This window comes from Heterocephalus glaber, unplaced genomic scaffold, assembly GCF_053883595.1.
Source record: "Heterocephalus glaber isolate CG9 unplaced genomic scaffold, H.glaber_assembly_v1.0 deba00000347, whole genome shotgun sequence".
Taxonomy (NCBI): Eukaryota; Metazoa; Chordata; class Mammalia; order Rodentia; family Bathyergidae; genus Heterocephalus; species Heterocephalus glaber.
Window position 1 is genome coordinate 49471471 of NW_028258143.1, and position 23488 is coordinate 49494958.

The 23488-nt window shown below is 37.8% G+C and overlaps 2 protein-coding genes and 1 pseudogene across 8 annotated transcripts in view; 2 read left to right on the forward strand and 1 right to left on the reverse strand.

Moving 5' to 3' along the window:
• The window catches only part of Fastkd1 (FAST kinase domains 1), a 41605-nt gene that overhangs the window by 15557 nt on the left and 2560 nt on the right, over positions 1–23488 (reverse strand). For 2 of the 7 annotated variants that reach the window (XM_087199981.1, XM_013076963.3), the window contains exons 2-8: positions 22910–23221; positions 20773–21252; positions 18440–18508; positions 11771–11896; positions 8996–9394; positions 6840–6950; positions 1707–1838 (exon numbers count right to left, since the gene is read on the reverse strand). In XM_087199981.1, the coding sequence (XP_087056107.1) occupies positions 1707–1838; positions 6840–6950; positions 8996–9394; positions 11771–11896; positions 18440–18508; positions 20773–21173 (1238 nt within the window). In that variant the 5' untranslated portion in view covers positions 21174–21252; positions 22910–23221. Of the gene's footprint in view, positions 1–1706; positions 1839–6839; positions 6951–8995; positions 9395–11770; positions 11897–18439; positions 18509–20772; positions 21253–22909; positions 23222–23488 lie in introns of those variants that run through there. The other 5 variants (XM_087199984.1, XM_013076964.3, XM_087199991.1 and 2 more) reach the window with 4 other exon arrangements.
• LOC110344470 (small ubiquitin-related modifier 2 pseudogene) lies at positions 3533–4612 on the forward strand (annotated as a pseudogene).
• The window catches only part of Ppig (peptidylprolyl isomerase G), a 61454-nt gene continuing 60690 nt past the window's right edge, over positions 22725–23488 (forward strand). Inside the window, exon 1 of the mRNA XM_004857631.4 lies at positions 22725–22962. The gene's annotated coding sequence lies outside the window, so the exon portion shown is untranslated. The remainder of the gene's footprint in view (positions 22963–23488) is intronic.

Sequence of the window (23488 nt, forward strand, 5' to 3'; positions counted from 1 at the left end):
CCACAAGGATGAGGACAAAGTAATGAGGAGAGGAGATGTTCATTTTATGTAGATTATGCTTTTTTAAGTTAAAAAAAACCCAACAGATAAACTGGATGTGGTGGGGCATGCAGTAGTGGAAAATGGAGGGGAAAAATATCAATATGGTTTGAGCCTCATTTAACCTCAGGCATTATTTTAGTCTTTTTTTCTTTTACTTTTTTTGGCGAGAAGGATTGAACCCAGGGCCTCAGGATACTATGCAAGTAATCTACCATTAAGCTATATCCTCAGCTGCATTCTAATTGTTTTTGAGAAAGGGTCTTGCTGTATATTCTAGGTTGGCCTTGAACTCACTATGTAGTCTAGGCTGGCCTTGAATTTGTAGCGATCCTCCTGCCTCAGCCTCCCTAGTGCTGGGATTACAGGTGTGAACCACCACACATGGCCCATTCTAATTTTTAAAATAAAAATTTTCATGGAAAATTTCATTTTAGCCTAGTGAAAGTCAATGAAAAAGAGAATAACTTAGTAAAAGTAAAATTGTTATATCCTTAGAAAAGAAAATGATTTTATGTTATAAAGGAAAAATTCTATATGAAATTACTTTTTCACTAACATCTCCATTATACAGTATTGTAAAAGCTAACAATTAAGGTGGGTGTTAGGGCCTGGGATTTAGTTCAGTGGCACCACCTGCCTCAAAAGCACAAGGTCCTGAGTTCAATCCTCAATATCAGAAAATAAAAAAACAAACCCACACAATTAAGGTGGGTGTGATATCACATGCTTGTAATCCCAGCTACTCAGGAGGCAGAGACAAAGAGAGCACAAGGTGAAGGCACAGTAAGACTGTGCCCCTCAAAAAGAAAGTTAAAAAAAAAAAGGGAAAGGGCTGGGGATTTGGCTCAGTGGTTCTGCCACCTGCCTTGTAAGCCCAAGAACCTGAGTTCAATCCCCAGTACCAAAAAAAAGGGAAGGGCCAGGGGATTTAGCTCAGTGGTTCTGCCACCTGCCTCGAAAGCCCAAGCACCTGAGTTCGATCCCTAATACCAAAAAAAAAAAAGGGAAGTGAGCAAGACTGAAATGCTCTAATTATGAGCTTCTCAATGGAATTTAGCCTTTCATAGCAGCATCAATCTTTGTATTGTTATTCTGTTCCTTCAGGAAAGAAGACTAGCCTGGCTATTCATTTGTTTACTGCCTTCCTCCCATAGGGAACTCAATCCACCCTAAAGGCTTCATTTCCAATTTCAACAGATAGCAAGCAAAGGCAATGGAAGAAGGGACAGGGAGAGAGGTAAGTGTCTTAACATTTTTAAAGGTTTGATGTTATTTTTGTTTTGGGGAGTTTTGGGGCTGAGTATTGAACCCAGGGCATCAAGCAGGCTAAACAAGTGCTCTACCACTCAGCCTTAACTTGGCTCTTAATATTTTTTAAAAATATCATTTTATTGGTATATTTTAGGTATACAATATAATGACATTTGGCCCTTAATATTTTTGTTTCTCTTTTTTGGTACCGAGATCAAACTTGGGATCTTGCACTTTCCAGGCAGGCGCCGGAACCACTGAGCTAAATCCCCGGCCCAGCCCGTACTATTTTTAATAAATTATGCAAATTTTACTCCAAAAGTTCCAGCAATTCTGCATATTATTAAACAAAACAAATACTGCAGACAGATTATACAATGAAACACTAAACACTTCTTTTTTTAAAATCTTACCTAAATAGTAATTCCCTGAGTTTCATGAAAACCTCTTTACTTGGAAAATGTAGAAAAATTAATGTTTGAGTTATCTCCAATAGCTCTGTCGGTGTATAGTTTTCCAAATTTTTATGCAGCACTGAAGCAATTCTAAAACAGAATGATAAAACATATATTATAACAAGCTCATTCACTTATTTATCAAATATTAACTGTGAAGCTTTCACGCCAGATAATGTTCTATGCTAGAGAAATAGCAGTAAATGAGACAAGGTTTCACTTACAAGACTGTCTCAAGATTGAATAGAAATGTAAATAATTGAAATAAAATGAAATAGGATCAATGAAGTGTGAATGAAATAATATTCAATTATAATAGCAAGGATAGGAATTATAGTTCTACTCTCAAAATTTTAAACAATTTAAAGCTCATAAATCAGACATCAAATACCACTTTCTCCTTCCCCCCTAAATTTACCAAGTTACTAATGATTAGCAAAACTGATTTAATTTTCTTCCTTAAATCCACTAGTCTGCAAGTGGAGATGCTTAAAAGGAGTAGGATCCCCAGAACTGCAGATGTGATATATAAATGAGAAATAAGAAAGAATCAAACATTATCAACACAGGAAACCACCTAACTTCAAGAAATGAACAAAGAATACTGACAACAACCAAAAGAAAAATAAAATGACAGGAACAAGTCCACATCTTTCAATAATAACTCTGAATGTAAATGGTCTTAATTCTCTAATTAAAAGACACAGACTGAGGGGGCCAGGGATTTAGCTCAGTGGTTCCACCACCTGCCTACAAGCGCAAGGACCCGAGTTTGATCCCCAGGACCAAAAAAAAAGAGACAGACTGAGGGAATGGGTTAAAAAGTTAGATCCAGGCCAGGGATTTAGCTCAGTGGTGCTGCCGCCTGCCTTGCAAGCACAAGGTCCCGGGTTTGATCCCCAGTATCAAACAACAACAACAACAACCACAACAAAAAGTTAGACCCAACAATATACGGTCTACAAAAAAACTCATATCACTTGTAGAGACATATATAAACTCAAAATAAAAGAATGGAAAATTATACTCTAAGCAAATGAAATACAAAAGCAAACAGAAGTAACAAGAATACTTATATCTTGTAAAATAGACTTTAAGACAAACAGTAAAAGAAAAAAGGAAGTCACTATATATTGATCAAAGAATGACTGATTTATCAAGATATAATAATAAATTTATACGCACCAAATGTCAGAGCATCTAATTTTAAAAATCAAACACTGCTTGACATGAACAGGGAGATAGGCTCCAATACAGTACTGGAGGACTTCAGTATCACCTTCTCATCAATAAACAGACCACACAGACCAAAAAAATCAACAAAGAATCAGAGTTAAATTACACTATCAATCAAATTGACTTCATTTACAGACTATTCCACCCAACAGTTGTAAAATACATAGTCTTTCCATCAGCATTTGAAACTTTCTCTAGAATAGACCATGTATTGGGCCACAATCAAGTCTTAAAATTTTTTAAAAATGAAATAATATCTTGTATCTTCTCTAAATGGAATAAAACTAGAAATTAACAGCAAGGAAAATTGTAGAAATTATACAAACACGTGGAGATTAAAAACCACACTTTTGGGCCAGGGATTTAGCTCAGTGGTTCCACTGCCTGCCTCACAAGCAGAAGGACCCGAGTTCGATCCCTGGTACCAAAAAAAAAAAAAAATTCTAAAAGCCTCCTTCTTCCGCTCCTGGAGCTGCTTGTGTACTCGTTCGGTGCGGACCTGGTACTTCTTTTGTGAAGCAGCAGCTGAAAAGACTCGGGCACTCACTATGGCTGATGAAAAGCCCAAGGAAGGAGTCAAGACTGAGAACAACAATCATATTAATTTGAAGGTGGCAGGGAAGGATGGTTCTGTGGTGCAGTTTAAGATTAAGAGGCATACACCACTTAGTAAACTAATGAAAGCCTATTGTGAACGACAGGGTTTGACAATGAGGCAGATCAGATTTCAATCTGACAGACAGCCAATCAATGAAACAGACACACCTGCACAGTTGGAAATGGAGGACGAAGATACAATTGATGTGTTCCAGCAGCAGACAGGAGGTGCTTACTAAAATGGGAACCTGCAACAACTCTACTCCAGAACTCTGTTCTTATAGACCAAGAATTCATTCTCAATTAGAAAACTGCAATTTGGTTCCACCACATCCTGACTACTACAGTATAGTTTTCTCTATTCCTTCATTTACCCCTTCCCCATTCCTTTACTGTACATAAAGTATCTGGTGTATGTGCACAAGCATATTGCATTTTTTTTTTTTACTAAATGGCCAATATGTTTTGATTGACATCAGATGGAGACGGGATGGGGAGATACTGGTTCTGTGAAAATAATTCCCTCTCTCCATTGGTGACATGCTCATCAGCTATCTTTATATTCCAGTAAGTTATTTTGCTCTCACTGTTTTAACAGAAAAGACAACAGAAAAGAAAACAAAAATCCTTGCATACCTTGTTTGATTGGAGAATTTTAATGTTTTTCATTTATCATTGTAAAACCAAGGACAATTTTATAACTTTTTTGTACATAGCTGTTACATGTAGGGCAATCTGTCTTTATATAGGAGTAAATTACTCTTTAAAAGAAAAAGAATCCTAGATAGTTTTCCCTTTAAGTCAAGTGTCTTGTTGTTTAAATAAACTTCTTGTTTAAAATGAAAAAAATAAAATAAATAAAAAACACTTTTGAATGAACAGTGGGTCACTGAAGAAATCAAAGGAGAAATTTAAAAGTTCCTCAAATCAAACAAAAAATCCTTAACATACCAAAGGCTGGGGGATACAGGAAAAGCAGTTCTAAGAAATTTATAACCATGGGCACCTACATCCAAAAAAAAAGACCTCAAATAAACAATGCAATGATATATCTTTTCTTTTCTTTTTTATTTTTTTTGAGACAGGGTCTTGCTATGTACTTCAGGCTGTCCTTGAACTCACTGTGTAGTCCAAGCTGGTCTCAAACTCATAGTGATCCTCCTGCCTCAGCCTCCCAAGTGCTGAGATGAGAGGCATGCACCACCACACCGAGCCTAATGCATTTTAATGTCAGAAAAAGTCAAAAGTCAAAAGCCAAAGCCAAAATAAGTAGAAAGAAATAAAGATCAGAGCAGATAAATGAAATGAAGACTAAAATAATAATACAAACGATGAATGAAACAAAGAATTGGTTCTCTGAAAAGTTAAACATAAACAAAAGCCTTTGGTAGCTAAACTAAGAGAGAAAGAGAGAAAAGGATAAACATAAATGAGAGATAGAATCCAAATAAATAAAATTAGAGGTGAAAAAGAAGACATTATATCTGATAGTACAGAAGTCAAAGGATCATTAAGGAATATTTTGAAAGAATATGTACTAATAAATTTGGAAAAATTATAAGAAGTGTACAAATATCTACCTAAATCTACCAAAAAATGTTAAAAAACTAAATAGACCAATAACAAATAATGAAATTGAATCAGTAATAACAAGTGTACCAATAGCCAGGGATGTAGCTCAGTGGCACTGCACCTGCCTGGCAAGCACAAGGTCCTGAGTTCAATTCCTGGTACCAGAAAAAAAAAGTGCATTAACAAAGGAAAGCCCAGGATATAATGGCTTCATTGCTCAATTTTACCAACATTTAAAGAGCTAACACTAATGGTTCTCAAACTGTTCCAGAAAACCCTTCCAACTCTATGAAGCCAGCACTGCCTTGTTATCAAAACCTGACAAGCACACAACCAAAAAGAAAATTATAGGCCAGTGGTGGCAAACCTATGGCATGCATGACACAGCAGGTTGTTTGTATCATTGAAAGCCCTAAAACATTTGCCATCACTGCTCTAGACCAATATTCTTGATGAACATAGGTCAAAACTCCTCAACAAAATACTCACAAATCACATTCAGTAGCATATTAAAAAGATCATATACCATGGACAAGACAAAATATCTCTATTTGCAGACATGATTTTTTTTTTTTGGTGCTGGGGAATCAAACTCAGGACCTTGTACTTGCGAGGCAGGCAGTGGCACCACTGAGCTAAATCCCCGGCCCAGCAGATATGATTCTATACATGAAAAAACCTAAAGACTCCACCAAAAGATTATTATGAACTCAGTAAAGCAGCAGGAAACAAAATCAACATATATAAATTACTAGCTTTTCTCTACATCAACAATGAGCTTTGAAAAGAAATAGTTGGGGCTGGGGATTTAGCTCAGTGGTTCTGCTGCCTGCCTTGCAAGCACGAGGTCCCCAGTTTGATCCCTGGTACCCCTCTCCCCCCCAAAAAAAAGAAAGAGTCATATAAAAAAGCACTGGGAAGAGACAGTAAGAAGTTGGTGGAAATGGGACAGAAGGAATATTAAAATGAAGGACCATATAATAGATAATGAGAAATTAATAAGCATATATATAATTTAATAATTTTTTTTTCCTTAAATCTCAAGTTAGCAATAAGCCAACATATAACATTATATTTCCAGGTAATATTATGATGTAAGATAGTTCAAGTTCATACGGATGTTTCTGTTCTCCAGAAACTTTCCTTTTGAAAAAAGGGTTTTTGCTCTATGCATTGCACTTTCAACAATGATCATGCTCTTCTTGAGCATAACAGCAGCAAATGAAATGAGATAGCATAGGCTACATGGCCTTCCTCATGATAGCCTGCCCTGCCTTGCTTTCTCCAGGCTGTTCTTTTATTTTGCTTTTCCCTCTTTTATGGCCCCAAGCTCGCTCTGCAGAGCCATTATCTCCCTCACTTTTCATGTTTACTTTTTCAAATAAACTTTGCAACCACTAAAAAAAAAAGAATGACACCATAAATAATTTTATCTCTATTTTGAAAAAGCTAATTAGAACATGAAAATAATGACTTAACTGTTCAGTCTTAATTTTTCAAAACAACTTTTTTTTGCAGTGCGGGGGATGGAACCCAGGGCCCTGCACATGCTAGGCAAGCGTTCTACCACTGAGCTATAACACTAGCCCTAACACAGCAATTATAGGGAAAAAAATTTTACTAAGAAAAATTAGCTACTTATAAATGACAACTAAATATAACACCATGAATTTTAGGAAAGACTACTTTTTAATCAAGTGTGAATTTCTGCTTTCCATTTCTTCCATTGCTACCACCACTTCCAGGGCTTGCTGGCTGGTCAGCTCCTCTGACATCAGTAACATAGTTGACTCAAGTCTAGAAGCAAAGAGAAATAATTTTATGTCAAAAAACTGAAAATTAGTTTGTAAATTTTTTTAAAATAACAACTCCCTGATAACAAGTAGAGAAGACATAGAAAAAAATTGGATTCAGTATGTAATTCCAATTTTCTCCCCACATACTCGGGGATAACATATTATTAATTTAAAAAATACATATTTTCTTCAAAGCAATTAAGGCCACATATGAGCTAATCCTTAACTGTTTCTTTAAACAAATAAAAGGTCTTCAATGGTTTTTCAAATAAGAAACTTATAGTGGTTATAAAACATTATGATTCAGTTAAATTATACCATACTAGAGAGCAAAGGAGCTAACAACATCCGAATGTTTTAAAGTTGAATAAGATCTAACTAGAAAGTCAATTTACCTTCATATTCATAAAAAGCTTATATACTAAACATTTGCTATAACACTATGAGCTGAAAATTAACAAAGATGGCCCATTTTGAAACTATCCAAAGTGCTGCAATAACAAAAGGATCAAGACTGTCTTTTGGAACAATACAGAAGGTAAATCTAAAAGATGAAATCCGAGGATACTAGGATAAATTTTCTAATCACTAACCTTATCAAGTGTTTCAAATACAGCTTCTCACCAAAGGTTTTCCTAACCACTTCAGTCTACATTTTTCTCATGCTTTTGTCTGCCCACAGCACTTACTGGCCATAAACCATGTTGTGATGTTATAGAATTTACACATTTCAGTTATTTATTTCTAACACTGGCAACTCTGTACACAATGAAATAAAGTGTTTAATTTCATTTCTTCCTAATTGAAATATAAATTCCTTGAACACGGGAACTCAGTTAAATTTGACTTTTGTACTGCTTTAGCATGTATGAAATAAATAGTGTTTGATGACAAAAAATGCTATCAATAAGTTTTTAAAATAATCATGTTGTAGCCAGAGATGGTGGCACACCTGTAAGCCCAGTACTTGGGAAACTAAGACAGGAGGATCACCGCAAGTTCCAGGCCAGCCTGAACTATAGTAAGATCCTGTCTCAAAAATACAAAAAATAAAATTAAATTAAAAAATAAATAAATAAAAGAATTGTGTTGTTCTATCTAGATACAATCTCTTAAGATGTGCCCTTAGGTATTTTCATGTAACTCTTTAAGGGCTCTTAAAGTTAAAATTTCTCCATGAAGTCTTTCCTAACAGAGTAATGGCACAGATTCCTCTGCTGCACAAGCTTCTAGAAGTCCTGCTTAATGGAATCTACTAACCCTGATTATCTCTAAGGACTACTATAATTCTTATGTACCAGTCATACTAATTTTTTTTTTTTTTGGTACCAGGGATCAAACTTGGGTCCTTGTGCTTGCGAGGCAGGCAGCGGAACCACTGAGCTAAATCCCTGGCCCCATACTAATCTTATGTATCAATTTAATGTTTGTTCATTTACATTTGAAATATTTCTATCTGTATCAGTAGCTGGCAAAACTAGAAATTCTTTCTTTTTTTTTTTTGGTACTGGGGATAGAACTTAGGCCCTTGCGCTTGTGAGGCAGGTGCTGGAACCACTGAGCTAAATCCCCAGCCCAAAACTAGAATTTTAAAAGAGATGAGCCAGACAAATCCACTCAAACCTGATGAGGGGACAGATGCCACTATGTGTAAGTACTCTGACAATGAATCTAATGAAGACAACAAAGCATAAAATGGCCCATGATTAGTAGGACTACTATCATTCTAAATATTCCATACATTCATGCTGGGTAGGAGAGGGCCTAGGAAGAGAGAATAAAGGAATTAAATGGTATTTTCCCTCATCTTTTTCTGTGTTGGTCCAGTACCATGGATTTCTTGGTCAACCTTAGAACATACCAGCAGACTAACGGTAGGAGATATAAATGAGAATAACCAGAAAAAACACCAAGGAGCACAGCATGATAGATTATTTTCCTTTAACAGTCCAGGGAAGTCATTTCTGTGCCTTCCAGGGATCAGAAAGACTAAGCTTAAAGGCTTTATGTCTCCAAACAAGAAAAAGCATTTTAAGTTGAACTTACTGTTTCTTTTCTTGAGGTCCTGCCAATGGTCCCAACGTAACAAACAATTTTACAAAGTTTGCAGGGTGATCGAACAAAGGAATCATCTCAGTGAGCCTCTTTTTAGCCATTAAAATAAATGCAAAACTATAGAACTGTAGAAACCGGTAGGCAGCAAGTATGTTTCTGATGGAATCCAAATCAAGGTGATTCACATTACTTAAAAACACTTTATCACATCGCTCTAATAGTGGAAAATGACTACATTTAACATTTCCAAGAAATTGTACTATTTTTCTTGCAGTGGTGACCTGAGAAGAATCTATGGTGTCGAAAAGAAGTTCTGTTTTCTTCACTAACTTTTCTTGAAAATGTTGTGATATTAGAGAAGATATGCTGATCATCAAGACAGACAAAGACCTGAAGAAGGAAAAAGACACAAAGATTTTTACATTATTGAAGAAAATGACCTATTCTAAAACTAAATAAATAAATAGATATAGAAAAGAATTGGTGAAAAGAGTGTTTTATACCATAAAATTTTTCTGTTCTCTTTTTTCTTTTTTTGAGACAGGGTGTAACTATGTAGTCCAGGCTGGCCTTGAACTCATTACATAGACCAAGCTGGCCTTGAACTTGTGGCAATTCTCCTGCCTCAGCCTCCCAAGAGCTGGGATTACAGGCATGCGCCACCACACCTGGCTGAAATTTTTTTTTTAAATATTGGTAGGACTTAAACTCAAATTTCCCAGTAATCAAAGACTTTAGACAGAAATAACTAAAACAATTTTTTTACTAACCGTATAAAATACTATGTTCTATAGACAAACTATGTCAATGGAAAAAAATTTTAGTGAAATTTATGGAGAAATAACTTTGGATCAACAGCCCATAAATGTAACATTAAAAGTTTCATTTTAGGGCCGGGGATTTAGCTCAGTGGTTTCGCCACCTGCTGCGCAAGCGCAAGGACCCGAGTTCAATCCCCAGTACCAAAAAAAAAAAAGTTTCATTTTATATTTCTGCAAGTTGACCTTTTCATTACTCCTTTCTGTGTATATATGCGATTACTAAAAACATCATTTTTTATCCCTCAGTGCCGAGGATTGAACATAGGACCTTTGCATTAAGCTATATCCCCAGCCCTTTTTATTTTTTGAGAGAGGATCCTGCTAAATTGCTACTTTGCCCAGGCTGGACTTGAATTTGCAATCCTCCTGTCTCAGCCTCCCAGAGTGCTGGGATTACAGGTATGCACTACCACACCCAGCACAAGTATGTAACATCTAATAAATCCTGAATGATTTCATAAGTTTTAGTATTTCATGCTATACTGGTATTTATACAACAGTAAGTACTGAACGTGGAGTGGCATTAAACATTTCTTCACTCAATAAACACAGACCAAAAGTCACTTTTCTAGGAACTGTGAAAGACATCAAAATTACTAAAGTGCTATACTGGTTAATGGCTCCCTGAGAAATTTTGTCCAGGTTTTTGATGTCCTGAACAAAGACTTGGACAAGACACAGAAAAGGCAGCAGAGATGTACATTTATTCAAGGTGGAAAAGAGTAGGCATTGCAGAGAGAACAGGCCAGTGAATAGACTCACAGCAACCACAAGGACAAGGGAAGGGAGTCTCTTGTATCTGGAATTCCTGGATTGGCTTTTCTCTCACACAGATAAAGCATTGGGACAGTTGCCTCATCAAAAAACTCACCTAGCCTGGCACCAGATTTAAACTGTCCTATGGAAAATTCACTTGGTTTTGTAAATAAACAACTGAAAATAGCACTTTTCTGATTGGTTCTGTGTACAGTGCTCGGGAATTGCAGAGTCACCCTGGATCCTGTGTTTTGTGAATGTGCCCTGGGTCTCCATGACTTTAATAAACTTTGCAAAGTTGTTTCGCCAGTTTTGTCCCAGCCCCAATTCCTACCTCAGCATGGTCTGTGTTTTCAACAGGCTATTTTATATAATAGGTTCACAAAACCCAGAAAACTACAAATACAAGGCTAGATAACAATAAAGTATGCAAAATGGAAAAAACATAAAGTAAATTCTTGGGGATCATAATGAGGCAGGAGGGTGCCGGGAATTTAGCTCAGTGGTTTCGCTGCCTGCTGTGCAAGTGCAAGGACCGAGTTCGAGCCCCAGTATCAAAAAAAAAATAATAATAATAATAATGAGGCAGGAGGATGGTAGGTTTAGGCCTAGCCTGGGCAGCTTAGAAAGACTTTATATGAACAAACAAAGCCTTAGTTTCCTATGCAGCAAATGAAGGTATAAATGCTTATCTCAAAAGGATGTTTGGGGATTAAACTGCATACATGTTTACATTCCAATGTTTGCCCTCTTTCTTCTCTTCCTCTCTCAGATCTAGGAGACTAATGTCTTCTGCCTGCACCTATGATAATGCAGCAAATGGGATGGGGATATAGCTCACTGGTAGAACACTTGCCCAAAATGCACTAAGCCCTGGATTCCATCAGTGGGACCAAAAAAAGAAAAAGGAGAAGGAGGAGAAGAAAGAGGAGGAAGAAAATGTCGTAGGCAAATTTGTTAGACTGTAAGATAAAAATCTCATCAGACCCTTCACAGATCTCTATGAAACCGTGTTATACTTTAACTTATCTTATCTGTAATCCCAATGACAATATTGCAAAGCAGATATTACTGTTTTATAGATGAGAGTAAATTAGCCTTAAGTTGCATAAATATAACTAGAAAATTCATTTCTGCAAATAAAGCCCAAAACCTTTCTACCATAATACAAATCTCTAAATAAATATACCTTAAGTCCTGTATAGAATCCAACTTCCTATTTACAATATCAGCTATTTTCCCCATTAATGGACTGTAATACAAATGTTGATCTGCTAGGCAAGCAGAAAATGTTGACAGCACATTAATATCAAACCTAGTAAAGGAAATACAGAAAAGATTATTAGTACTTTTAATTAAAACTATAAAAATAAAAAACCAACCAACCAATAATAATATATTAATATGAATTTTTGCAAAATTTTTATTACTGATTATTAGAAAAGTAAAGTGACAAAAGATAAAGGGAAAATTACTCAAAATTATATGAATCATTTATTTATAATTTTAAGTTGACAATTTTGAAAACAACCACTACTACAAAATTCTGTGAAAAACTTCACCCTGTGTATCACACACAGAACCTACCCCTGGCCAACTCAACACCAGTGGATTTTATTCACTGGGCATGGCCATCCACCAACTCCAAGTATGTTCTGTGTTTTCATTTCCCTTCGGCAGCCTATATGTCCATCAACAGATGAATAAAGAAAATGTGCTAATTATACACAATGGAATAAGTCCAAACTAACAAACATTTGAGTTGCAAACTTTCACAGATATGAACAGACTGTGCACTACAAACATTCATAGATGCAAACAAATTGTGGGAGTAGCTCATGTGTCTGCCGAACATTATCACAGTTGTGCTGCTGTGTGCTTACTGTACAGTGTGACAATGTACAGTAGTACAGTGCTCAATCAGAGTCCAGGATGTGCAGAAGCAGTGGTGAGGAAAAGCAGTGGTGATGTGGAGGAGACTTCTAGGAAGCGCAAAGCAATAACCATGGAAACAAAAGTGAAAATAACTGAGAGATTGGACTGAAGCAAAAAGATGGTAGATGTCACTTGTTCTTACAACATGAATCGTTCAACCACTGGCATAATTCTAAAGAACAAGGACAAGATCATGGAACATGTGAAGTCTGCTGTGCCAATGAGGTCAACAATAATATCCAAAGGCATGGTAAAGTGATAGAGATGGAGAAACTTCTCAGTGTGTGGATGCAAGATCAGCATCAGCATCGAGTCTCACTCAGCTTAATGCTTATTCAAGAAAAAGCTAAAAGCCTGTTTGAAGACATGAAGAAAAAAATGGGGTGAACAGGGTGCATCTTTCACTGCCAACCATGGATGATTTAAGAGTCAAGGCTAGAATCAACCTTCACAACGTAAAAGTAAGAGGTGAAGCTGAGAGTGCAGATACCATAGCTGCTTAAGAATTTCCAGAAATACTTAGAGAAATTACTGATGAAGGCGCTTATTCACCCCAACAGGTTTTGAACATCGATGAGACAGGACTGTACTGGAAGAGGATGCCAGAACGAAGTTACCCCAGGAAAGAGGAAAATGTGATGCCAGGCTCCAAAGCGACAAGACAGGCTTATCTGTTGTTTGGTGGCAATGCTTCCGGCAATATGAAATGACTGTGACACCTCTCTTAGCTTACTATTCAGAGAACCCAAGAGCCCTCAAAAACATAGCCAAGGGCTCTGTACGCGTTGTGTGGAAGAGTAACTCCAAACGCTGGGTTACACAGGCCATTTTCTGGGTCTGGTTTTTCCACCACTTTATCCCAGAGATAAGTATTGTTTGGAGAAAGATATCCCTTTCAACATTCTTTTGCTGCTTGATAATGCACTAGGTCACCCCTAATTCATGGATGATTTTCATCCCAACATCTGCCACCAAATACTACAGTGCTCATCCAACCTATGGATCAAGGAATTATTGCAACTTCTAAGAAATATTATTTACATCACACTTTTTGCCAGGCAGTGAAGGCAACTGATGAAACAGGAACAAATCTGCAACAATTTTGGAAGCACTATAACATGTACAAGGCCATAAAATACATAAACTTTGCTTGGCGTGAGGTTTTAGCTGTCACCATGAATGGGGTTTGGAAGAACCTTTGCCTGCAGTTTGTTCGTGAAGTTCATGGACTTAAGGAGATGGCTAAGGAGTCCAAGGAGGTCCTCAACAGCTTAGAGAAACTTAGCAAGAAGCGGCAGCTAGATCTGCAAGAGGATGACTCCACTGAACTCCTTGCTATGCAACACAAGGAGCTTACTAATGAGGATCTGATGGGCCCGGGGAAAAGATGAAGGGAGCCAAGAGGAAGGTGGAACTGAAGAACAAAGAGATTTGTAACACAGGAAATGGCAAGGGGATTTTCTTCACTTGAAGAGGCCCTGTTAGTGTTTGAGGCACAGGACCCCAACATGGAACAATACACAAAGGTTACAGCAGCCATTCAAAATGCCATCCAGTGCTACACAGTCATCTATGGTGAGAATAAAAGAGCTACTACTCAGACATCACAGGATGTGTTCGGTTTTCCTATGCTTCACAGTGTGCATCTGTGTCAAAGGTATGTAAGACTCATGGTGTCATACTTATGAAAGAATTCTACTTACAAATGTCTCCCAGAATAGAACTTGTTTCTAAGTCGGGGACTTACTATATTACTCTGCCATAAGGAAAGAAAAATGTGAGTCATGGATGCATCTTGAGACCAAATGTTCAGTGAAATAAATCTGATACACAGCTTAAATATCACATGGTTTCTCTTATATTTGAAAGCTAAAATATAAATAAATGGCAAAATAAAAGATAGAAAATAGGCAATAAGGAGAAAGATCTTTTGCAACTGGGAAGTGTACCAAGAGAGGGAGGGAGGGAGAGGTTAAAAAAAAAATTGAGATGTGTTATGTACACATACCAACTCCTCATGAGGAATGGAACCTTTAGGAACTGCAAATGCGTACTAGTAAAAAATAAAAATTTAAAAATAAACTTCAGAATTTGTCTACAGGAAAGATGACCCAATTTCTTAACAAGCAAACAGCAAGGCAAAAGAGAAGGAAATTTGTTATAGATTGTAATTGTCTTTGTTTTTTTCACAGTGCCAGAGGAGGCAAACCTCAAACTTTGACTCATGATTCTCTTGCCTCATTCACCCACATGCTGGGATTACAAGCATATGCCATCACACCCATCTCAGGTGATTTTTTTTTTTTTTTTTTTGGTACCGGGTATTGAACTCTGGTCCTTGTCCTTCAAGGCAGGTGGCAGAACTACTGAGCTAAATCCCCGGCCCTATCTCAGGTGATTTTGCTTACACAGAAGTGATCAGTATGTGATAATTCATTATCTGTATACTTATGATTCATGCAATTTTATATAATATTCTATAGAATGTTTTAGTATATGTGCTGCCAAAGCAGGCACCCTTCTATAGAATGTTTACATAAGTCAGGTGTGGTGCTGTCCAATATAGGGCTTATATATGTGTGCGCGCGCGTGTGTGTGTGTATGTGTGTGTGTGTGTGTGTGTGTGTGTGTGTATTTGCTATAAGTAAAAAAAGAAAACAGAACTTCTTAGCTATTTTTAAATTGAAAAAAAAGAAAAGTCTGGTGGGTGTGACGACATGTGCCTATAATTCCAGCAATCGGGAGGTTGAGGTAGGAGGATCACTATGAGTTCAAGGACAGCCTGAACTACAAAGTGAGACTCTATCTCAAAAGAAAAGTCGGAGTCACTGGGAAGTTCAATTGTACATTTGTAATTTAATTGTTTCATAAATTCTAAAACCAAAATAATCTATTTTACAACTGATTTATTCATGCTGCATCATTTATGTAACACTTAGTATTGCTTCAAAGGGAAAAAAAGTGCTTTGACCTATTACCAACAATGACCAAATTTAACCCAAAAGATACAGTAAGTACAGTATATATTTCTTGTTGTTTGCAAAAGGAATTAAGATTACTCTCAAGCCTGCATTGTGGTACATGGCTGTAGTTCCTTCCAGCTATTAGGCTGAAGCAGGCGAATAACTGAGCCCACAAGTTCTAGGCTAGGCTGGCCAATATAGCAAGACCTTGTCTCAAAAATGCACAATCAAAAACAAAAAGATTATCGTGCTCACTCTAGATAAAAGGCCTGTGACTCTAGGTACAGAGCATACAAGGATGGAGTGGATGAGAAGACAGATGGGTTTAGATAATGAATCTAAAACCACAACTTAATAGATGAATATAGAATTTCTAAACCTAGAGAACTGTTCTGTCCCCCTTTGATTTAATCCAGCCTCTTATGGTTTACATCTGGATGTCCCCCCAAATCCTCATGCACTTGTAGTTGCTATTTTTCTAGAAGGTGATTGGACCCTGTGAGCACTATAGTTAGATATGATGTTAGAAGGTGGGGTCAGGCTTCCTGATCATCACAACATGAGCAGATGTCTTCCATGCCGGGCCCTTCCACCATGCTGCCTGCTAGCCCTGCAAGGACTGAAGCTTCTAAACATGAGCCTCCCTCATGTTGTTTATTACAGGCGACCCTTTTCTTTCTAACCTAGGTTTCTATTTGGTTTATTTGTTTTGAGACAGAGTCTCACTATGTAGTCCAGGCTGGCCTCGAACTCATGGTGATCCTCCTGCTTCAGCCTTCCCAGTGCTGGGATTACAGGTATGTGCCACCACACCTGGCTTCTATTTGGTTTAGAGGGAGAACTGTTCTGTGGTTTTTAAAACTCTCCTTTCTCCTCCATCTTGATTTTCCCTTTCCTCACTGCCATTTGCCTATTCCACAAATAATGACCCTTAGCCATCTAAATTCCTAGGTTAAAAAATAATTCAAAGTTTTCAAAAATAGCTGAAGCTTTTCTAAAATAAGCTGTTATTATCTCAGCTAGATCTTCCCATGCAGACTTATAGGATGTACTTCCTATACTCATTTTTAATACCCTAAATCTACAAACATAAGAATACCCCAAAGAGTACCCTAAACCTTATAGAATGTACTTCCCCATACTCATAAGAATACCCTAAAGAATATAAGGTATATATTATATAAGCAGCATATATGTTATATATTATATAAACATTTTTCTAGATGATTATCAATTATGGCAACATGCTGAAAATGTAACTGTGTATAATACAGAAAATACTATAGAGTTCTGTACAGAAAATAGTTCAGTTACTTTGCCGTAAAGAAGGATAAACTCCAGACATTTATAGCTAAATGGATGGACCTTGAGATCATATTAAGTGAAATAAATCAGACACACATGTTTAAATACTGCATTGTTTCTCTGGTGTGAGAAACGGAAAGTGGAAATAAGGGCTAAAATGTATAATAGATATTGGGAAATGGGAAGAAAATATTCAAATGGGAATGGGAACAAGGGAGGGGGAAGGGAGAAATGAAGGAAAGGACAAGAGAAAAAGGGAAAATAGAAGGAAAAGATGGAAACAAAGTTTTTAAAAAAAATTTTTTTTGGTACCAGGGATTGAACTCAGGACCTTGCACTTGTGAGGCAGGCGGTGGCATCACTGTGCTAAATTCCCAGCCTGGAAACAAAGCTTTTGTACATATGGAGGGGAGGGGGCTTGAGGATGGGGGAGGGGGATGGGAAAAAAGAGGTGAGATGTATTATGTACAGGTGCAAATTCCCTATGATGAGTGTTATCATTATGTATGCCTAAAATGCACCAATAAATGTTTTGCTATTAAAAAGAAAGCAGTACGACATGAAACATACTCTCTTTAATTTTGTAGTCTTTTGTTTGTGTAGAGACAGGATCTCACTGTGTAGTTCCGGCTGGCTTTGAACTCACTATGTAGTTCAGGCTGGTCTTGAACTCATGGCAATCCTCCTGCCTCAGCCTCCTGAGTGCTGGGATTACAGGTGTATGCCACCATGCCTGGCCATACTCTTTGAAAAACCTTCTAAATCACTCATAAGCTCTGGTCATTGGTCACTGCATAAAAACAGAGTGAGACACTAGTAGCTACAGATGCCCATAAAAAGTGTTACATGGCTTTTCAGTCTATTAACCTGGCGTCTCCTCTTTTCTTCCTTTATGGCTCCTGCACTTCTAGATTTTAACTCAAAGCCAATCAGAGCTTTTCTTTCTGAGAATTCTTCCAGACAAGAGTTAAAATAGCTGGCCATGAAGAGCTGTTACATATTTTACCCTATTTATATTTTGATTATTTATGTGGGGGCCGGGGCTTTAGCTCAGTGGTTTCACCGCCTGCTGTGCAAGTACAAGGACCCGAGTTCGATCCCCAGTACCAAAAAAAAAAAATTTATGGGCCAGGGATTTAGCTCAGTGATTCTGGCGCCTGCCTCACAAGCGCAAGGTCCTGAGTTCGATCCCTGGTACCAAAAACAAAACAAAAAAATGTCCTGCATATTTATGTGGAAAAGTACAGTGTTCTCTTCTGGGTTAGAGAACATCTGAAATATTTTCCTTTCTTTATTTAAGAAAGAATACACAAACTGGGGCCTGGTGGCACACTTATAATCCCAATACTTGGGAGGATGAGGCAGGAGGATTGCTACGAGTTTGAGGTCACCCTGGGCTACATAGTGAGGCCAGCCTGAAATACACTATAAGATCCAGGCTCAAAAAACCAAAAAACCAAAGAAGAAAAAGAAGAGAATGAAGGAATATACATTACACAAGCAAAAACCCTCAAAGTAAACTGAGCTTAAATACATTTTTTTTCACTGAAGTTTAATAGGGAGGCAGCAGCTCCCCAATCTTTTCTTATAAGACTCACAGTGCTTACCGTGAAAAGGGTAACCCTGATCTTAGATGATGAACCCAGAATACTTACCTCTCCAACCTTTTCCATGCTTCTGTAACCAGTGATTCAACTAGTGGATCATGGACCGCAACAGCAAACCTCAATAAAAACAAGAGAAAATAATTCTATATACACACTCATTTTAAATCATTAAAAACACATGTAACAAAAGTTATAATGAAAAAGTGAATTTCAATTTATTTTCCTCTTACATGCACAGTCCTCATTTCTGCTCTAGTCATTTCAGTATTCGGATTTCTTGATATAGTCTAATTAATATCTATATTTGATCTTATGCCCTCTTATACTTTTATCTGCTCATTTAAATGCCTTCCACTGAACAAAGAAAATGTTCATCAGGCATGCTGGCACAACCCATAGCACTTGGGAGGCTGAGGCAGGAGGATCGCCAAAAGTTTGAAGTCAACCTGGGCTCCACAGTGAGTTCAAGGCCAGCCTGAACTGCACAGTGAGACTCTGTCTCAAAAAAAAAAAAAAGTTCAATGATACATTTTATGCTAAAACAACATATAACATGTATTACTTTATTCTGGTTATAAGCATATTTTATAGGAGAAAGTGTACAAAACACAGAAAAATGCTGATAGCCACCAGTCACCTTAATTAAGTATTCCCTTAATGTACCTTGGAGAATAAACTCTGTGACCTTAGAAAGACAACCAAATAAAAAGAAATTCTCTTTTTTCGGCCTAACATCAATCCCCAATGAAGTCCTAATCCCCAATGAAGCCTAAAGTCCCTTTCCTATAAATACTGACTCCCCTCCCACCCACCCCTGAAAAAAACCAGATCTCTGACTTGTATAATACTGACATTTACAGCTACTTAAATAACCCCGGAAGGTTGGGTTGTTGTGTAGAAAACTGCTGTTCCTTCATCAGTGAGATCAATATTTTCCTTGGGTTGTTTTTTTTTTGTTTTTTTTTTTGAGACAGGGTCTTGCTATATGTAGTGCAGGCTGGTCTTAAACTCAATATATAGCCCAGGCTGGCCTTGAACTCATGGCAATCCTCCTGCCTCAGCCTTCCAAGTGCTGGGACTACAGGCATGCACCACCACACCTAGCAATATTTTCCTTGAACACCTGCTGAATCCTTTATTTTCAGAGAACCCAGTTTACCTGAAAGCCTGCATTTCTTTGCAAACAATGTAAAATTTCTTAATGCTTAATTTTATCTAAGTTTTCTCTAATAGCAAGAGAAAACTTTTTTGTTTTGTTTTGCATGTAATACTGTCAACAAGCCATGGAATGCAATTTGTGAAACATTTATCAAATATAAATGAGTCTACAAGCAGAAAGAGGGGGTACTGAGGATTGAACCCGGAGCCTTCACACTGTGATACATTCCCAGACCTTTTTTATTTTTTAATTTTGAGACAGGGTCTTGTGAAATCGCCCAGGCTAGCTCAAATTTGCAACCTTATCTCAGCCTCCCAAGTCCTGGAATTACAGGTGTGAACCACCATGCCCAACAGATAATTCTTTTTCTCTCTTCCTCTCTGTCTGTCTCTCTCTTCTTGCTATTAGTGGGAAGAAAGTTATTGTACTAATAGCCCCTAAAAATATACACCTACCACCATTTAATTATGAGAACCAAGAGATTACAAACACACCAACAAAGATACAATTTACTACCTGTTTGTTACTAGACATTAATCTGAAGTTTGATTATCTATTATATCTCATTTTCTTTAGCCAACCATGTTTCTGTAAAATTCTACAATTACCCAGTTTTATATGCCCAAAGTTAAACATTTCTACTTTCATGATTAATTATACTCTAATTTTTAAAACTGTAAGGCTACCAGTCTCCAAACGCTATCTTCCAAACATCTTTTTTTTTGAGACAGGGTCTCACCATGCAGTTCAGGCTGGACTTTAACTCACTATGTAGTCCAGGTTGGCCTTGAACTCATGGTTCAGGCCTTCTTCAGCCTCCTGAGTGCTGGGATTACAGGCATGTGCCACCACACCTGGTAAAACTATCTTCTGGCAGAAAAAAACCCCACATTTTCAGCCCTGACTGGTGGTGTAGGACTATTATTCCAGCTTATCAGTAAACTGAGGCAGAAGGATCACAAGCTTAAGGCGAGCCTGGGCAACTTAGTGAGACCCTGTCTCAAAATAAAATAAAAAGGGCTGAGAATGTAACTCAGTATATATAAAGCACTTGCAAGCATGTGTGGGGTCCTGGATTCAATCCCCACTAACTATAAGAAAAGTGAAAAAAAAAAAAACAGAAAAAAAAAGAAAGGAAAAGACACATGTTTTCATTTTAAAGACATTTTTAGGAAATTAAAACAAACTATAATCACTTCCATAAAATCTGCAAATAACTTACTGCTGGGCAATGTGCAACACGTTCACTAGGGTGTCATCACTCATTGCTTCGATTTTATTTGTAGTTAAATTATACAGAGTAGGAAACTGGGGGTGGTCTCTGACACTTTCAACATTTTTTAATGAGCTCGTCTTCTGTGTTTGAAGCCGCCAAAGTACATTAAATGCATGTCCCACTTGTTTTTCCGAAAGTGTGGCTTTGTTTCTTTCAATGAGATCAAATATTTCCTCTTCATCTGTACACTTACTCATCTGAACAATTAGTGGTTCACAACTCAAAGGTCGAAACTGAAACACTTTCCAGAAGACTGGACAAGTAGCTCTCAAACGAAACATATTTAGAGCCATTTTAGAGCCATATTTAGTATCCTTAGATAAAGAAAGCCATCTGCAACTACTCATCAGGTGCAATATGCTGGCATAAAAATAACTTTCTGATTGTTTCCTTTATGATGACTCTACCATTCCAATATTCCAATTTCTGTTAAAAAAAAAATTGGTTTAGCATGGTTATTTGTACCGCATTAATAGCAAATTAATTCCAAAATTCAAATTAAAAGTAACAAGTATTTCCTACATTAACAGGCTTTGCTCTTAATCTATATCAGATAGCAGGATTTGATACAAAACTAAATATCCAGGAAAAATAGGCTTCTTTCAGGACTTCATTTTAAAAAAAAGTTTAAGTCTGACTTTAAAGTTTTCAAATTTAACCATACAAAGAGGAGGAAAAAAAAAATCCTAAACTTGTAACAGTCTTCCTCATCCACCCATTTGGTGGTGCTGGGGAATGAATCCAGAGCCTTGCACGTACTATGTAAGTGTGTCTGAAATAAATATATCACTTTTAAAGTTTCTAAAGAGTATCCATTAATTCAAGTTTGTTTTTTAACTTGAGGAGGGGATGAGATAAGGTCTCCTTATGGGGCCCAGGCTGGCCTTGAACTCAAACAATCATCCTGCCTCAGCTTCCTGAGTGCTGGGATCACAGGTGTAACCCACCCTGCCTGTTTTTTTTTTTAATCCCATCCCCCCCTCAAACCCCCTTGTACAAAGTTTTTGTACAAAAACTGTTTCCATTTTTTTCTTCTATTTTCCCTTTTTTCTTGTCTCTTTCCTTTTTCCCTTCCTCCTCCCTTGTTCCCCTTCCCATTTGAACATTTTCTTCCCATTTTCCAATATCTGTTATACATTTTAGTCCTTATTTCCACTTTCGCTTTCTCACACCACAGAAACAATGCAGTGTTTAAACGTGTGTCTGATTTATTTCACTTAAGAGTATGTATGGCCTCAAGGCCCACCCATTTAGCTATAAATGTCTGAAGCTCATCCTTCTTTATGGCAGAGTAGTACTCCATGGTACTAAAAAACCACATCTTTATCCATTCATTGGTTGATGGGCATTTGGGCTGTTCTAAAATACATTATCTGATTAAATTTTCTCACACTTCCAGGTACATAGTATTTCCACTGTACAAATTAGAAAAATTTTAAGAAGTTTGAGAACAAAAGAAAAAATTAAGCACTCTAGTACTAAAAAAGATTTCTCTCCACTTAATCCTTATTATATCATTAAGAATATACCTCAGGTCCCTCTCTGGGGCTGGGCCAAGCTAAGTGTTCTCAAGAAAAAAACCATGTGACTGTACTGCCTATTTTGTGGTAATCAGTACAATATCCTGTCCCAAACTGACCTGGGTCACAAGCCTACATAAAAACTCCTGCACAAAGCAAAGTAACCATCTTCAAGATAGTACCCATCCACAAGTGAAAGTGAAGGCTACAAAATAAAGAGGTGTCCCCCCACTTTGCCCAAGCTGCACGCCCTAGGGGACGTCACTTAACTAAAGGAGGGGCCGTAGGACCGTGGAGGCAAAAGAGCTGTGAACACGCATGGTGCAGGATACATACACAACGGGCACGGTTTGCAAGTGACACATATCTTGAACCGGAAACAGACGAATGAGGTCTCTACGATCCCAGTACCGACTGGGATCAGCTCTACCCTAGTTCTCTGGGCTTCAGAGAACCCACTACTCAAAAGGTGTCTCCATTTCTCAGCCGAACCCTAGATCCTGGATCGCAAACATGCCGAGAGGGAAAAGAAAAACCGCCGCCTCTACCCGACCCTGACTTGCCGGCAAGTTCTTTCCTCAGCGTCCGCCAACTTCTCCGCAGGATCCCAGAGTAGGTGGGTTTCGATGGCTCCGAAGTCAGGGTTATTCCTCATGCCCAGCAAGGGACAATACAGGCATGGTTCTGTCGCTCACTCCTCACATCCCAGGGAGTTTAGCCTCTCCTTGAGAGACACCACCTTCCCCGGTCCAGGGCAGCGTGCAGGGCGAAGGCACGTACTACATGTCCTAGAGAGCATCGCGTGGCGTCGGGGTGGGGTCACGTCATTTACGCACCGGGGAATTCTGGGCTTCGGAGTTTCCTACTGAGAGAGGCTGGGGTAGGGGGTTTTAATTTACTGAAGAGAAGAATGTGAGGGCGATCTGGCTATGACATGTGTCATATCATTGATCGCCAGCTGATCTGAGTGGCTAGGTGGGTGTCCCCTAGGGTGTAGAATTGCTGAGCCAATTTAGTTGAGCTTCTCTTACTCAAGTTGACACAATCGACCATCACACATACCAAGTACCAGGAGATGTGTTGATCTGCTCGAGCAAGGACACTACATCTGGTACAGTTTAGGCAATTTTGGAATACCTTGT